This window comes from Vombatus ursinus, unplaced genomic scaffold, assembly GCF_900497805.2.
Source record: "Vombatus ursinus unplaced genomic scaffold, bare-nosed wombat genome assembly UNPS02011369.1, whole genome shotgun sequence".
Lineage (NCBI taxonomy): Eukaryota > Metazoa > Chordata > Mammalia > Diprotodontia > Vombatidae > Vombatus > Vombatus ursinus.
Genome location: NW_020951147.1, coordinates 5,031,468 through 5,034,450, shown reverse-complemented (window position 1 = coordinate 5,034,450; position 2,983 = coordinate 5,031,468). Strand labels below are relative to the sequence as shown.

Below are 2,983 nucleotides of genomic sequence, written 5' to 3'. Positions count from 1 at the left end.
CGAGGCACGGAATGCCAGAGCCGGGAGGGCCCTTGGGGCAGAAAACGTCCAAGGCCGTCCAGCCGAACCCTCTCCTTTGGGAGGCCAGACGGGAAGGCTCCTTCATCCTCCGCCCGCCGCCCAGGGGCCAGGGGCCAGGGACCCGTGGGTGTCTCCTCCGCCGGCCCCGCCCGTCCTCGCCCCCTCTGAGCGCTTGGAGCTCCACGGACCGACGGCGCCAGAGAGGGGCTCGGCTTAACGAGTGTGGGCTGCGCCCCGGCGTCTGGGCCAGGGCAGGGCGGGGCGCGAAGCCCTCTGCCCCGCTCCCCGCCGCCCCGTCGGCTCCAGGCCGCCGAGGGCCGCGCCCCCCGCGCTCCCCGCCCCCACCCCGACGTGCCAGCCGGCCACGCAGCGCCCGGCCCGTTGCTCCCCGGCCGCCCCGGGCTCCTTCCTTCCGAAACCCGCGTTGGGCAACTCGGCCGCCCCCTGCCCGCCCCGCGGTGACCCGGCCCGCCCCCCGCAGCGCCGGGGGAACCGGTTCGGCGGGTAACTCCACTAGGTGACTTGTCACCGTTATTTCTCAACGCATGCGCCGTCCTCGCCCCACGCCTGGCCGGGTTAATTAGATGAGAGCACCCCGGCCCCGGCCCCTCCCTCCCCTCCCCACCCCAAGCGCACGCACACACACACACACACACACACACACACACACACTCACACACACGCCCCGGAGCGCTGCAGCAAGCCAATAAAGTGGGAACCCGTCGGGCCGGCCGGGTCAGAGCGCGCCCTAAGACTTCCCGGGCCGCGCCGCCGGCTCCGCCAGAGCCCAGGGAGCCGCTCAGCCGCCGCCACCGCTCCCCTGCCCTTGACCCTCCTCCTGCGGGCGGCGCGGCACGGCACGGCCGGGCACGGCACGGGCACCGGCGCGGGGTCTGGCTGCTGCGGCCGCTCGTCGCGCTCCGGCCGGCGAACTCGGGCGCCCGGGCCGGCTCGGCCTCCCCTCGCCCTCGCGCGCGCGCCCCGCGACCCCCTTCTTCTTGGCCCCGGCGCGGGCCTCGGACGGCAGCGACCATGCCCCGGGCTTTCCTCGTGAAGAAGCCGTGCATCTCCACGGGAAAGCGCAACTGGAGCGAGCTCCCGGACGAGGAGCGAGGCGAGATCTACGTGCCTGGTGAGTGCCGGGCCGCCCCGTCGGGGGACCCTCCGCGCCGCGCCGTCCGCCCGGGCGCTGGCTAAGGGTCGGCCGCGCGACGCCCCCCGGCCCCAGGGAAGAGAGGGGAGCCCCTCCCCCGCCCCGGGAACCGTCGAGCGGCGCCGCTGGGACGGGGGCACCCCTGGAGCGGTGCCCCGCCCCCTCCCCCCGGCCGGCCGGGGAGGGTCGCAGGTGTCCGCTATGCTCCCCGCAGCGCTTTTGCGGAGCGCTCCTCCGTCGCCCCGCCGCCCCCGCCTCCCTTCGCGTCTCCCGCTTGGGAGAAAGCCCCCTCCTGTCCCCCCGTGAGCGCGAGCGGCGCTGGGGGGAAGCGAGGCTGCTGGTTTATTTTTGGAAGCTGCCCCGAGGGGCATCGCCCTCCTCCTGAGTAACCCACGCCGCATCCTTCCAGCAGGAGTGGCCTGTGTGTTGGAGCTCCCGTCACAGACGGCGTCCGCCTCTTTGGCCCGCCGGCTCCGGGGGGCCCCGAGGCCTGTTCCTTGGGGCCGTCTCCGGCTTTTGAAGCTGGTGGGTGTTGGGGGAGCAGGCCGGCCCCCCCAGCCAGCGAGGAAGGGCTCCTCCGGGGAAGGGTGGAGGACGCAATTACCCGGCGGCTGGCTCTGACCCTTGCTCAGCCAGGATTGCTAGTGCCCGCCCGCGGCCCTGCCGAGGTGAAAGGGGCCCTGAGGACCGACCCTCCGGGCAGGCCAACGGCAGACGCTCAGGTCCGCCCTCGGAGGGATGCAGGGGAGGCCGGAGGTGGCCTGGCATGGGCTTGGCATGGGTTTGGCATGGCGGGGCTTGACCAGGGCGCCTCTCATCTCAGGATGGCGTTTCTTTCCTTTCTGAATCTTCCTTGAACGATGCGAATGTATGGGGCCCCTTCAGAGCGAGGCCCGGGGCCAAAGAGCCCGGAGGAGGCCCGGCCTCCCTCTGGCCCTCTCTTGCCAGATGACTGGTTTTCCTGGCTTCAGAAGCTTTGACTTCCTGCTCAGCTGCTGCCTGGGATCTGATAATCGGGCTTGGACTGTGTTAAAGGGGAGTGGAACGTGCTTAGCTCACTGTTCTTTCTGGTTGGATTCTGTGGCGAGGATCGCTAACAGGTCACACGTGGACTCCCTAAAGGGCGCCCCTCTCGGGGCCCCCTGGAGATCCGCAGCGGCCGACAGCCAGGAAGCAGGGGGGGCTTGGGCAGGCCGGAGGGCTGCGGGGCAGCGGGGGAGGGGGGTCTTCATCAGGTGACGTCTGTAGGCACGGTGAGTGGTAGAGACGACTGGAGCATGAGTGGTGTGGAGTTGGGGGGCCAGGGTCACAAATGATCTTCTGCCGTCAAGCGTGGGCTGACTTCTCCCCATCTGGCTCTTTGGCCGGGACCAAACCCGTCTGAGTGAATGGTAGTGATTAGAGAGCTCCCTCTTACCAGCCCTTCCCAAACAAAGTCCTCTGCCCCAGCTGAGCGGCCACGAGCAAGACTCCTCTTCCTGAGTTCAAATCCCACCTCAGACTTCCCAGCTGTGTGACCCCGGGCAAGTCACTTCACCCTGTTTGCCTCTGTTTCCTCATCCATCAAATGAGCTGGAGAAGGAAATGGCAAACCGCTCCAGGATCTGCCGAGAAAACCCCAGATGGGGTCAGATATGACAGGCAGGCAGGGCTGAACGACAGAAACAGGAATAGTGCGGACTTCTCAGAGTTGGGAGGGTCACATGGCGTGATAACTGAAGGGCTTCTTAGCTCAGGACTGAGTGATCAATAAATCCTCCCTCCTCCCTCCTTCCTCCCTTCCTTCCCTCCCTCCCTCCTTCCTCCCTT

General features: G+C 68.9%; 1 protein-coding gene across 1 annotated transcript in view; it reads left to right on the top strand.

The window, feature by feature from the left end:
- Nucleotides 1–1,017: 1,017 nt before the first annotated feature.
- Nucleotides 1,018–2,983, top strand: part of OVOL1 (ovo like transcriptional repressor 1) — a 10,414-nt gene continuing 8,448 nt past the window's right edge. The window contains exon 1 of the mRNA XM_027856206.1: nt 1,018–1,153. Within this exon, the coding sequence (XP_027712007.1) occupies nt 1,054–1,153 (100 nt within the window). The 5' untranslated portion in view covers nt 1,018–1,053. The remainder of the gene's footprint in view (nt 1,154–2,983) is intronic.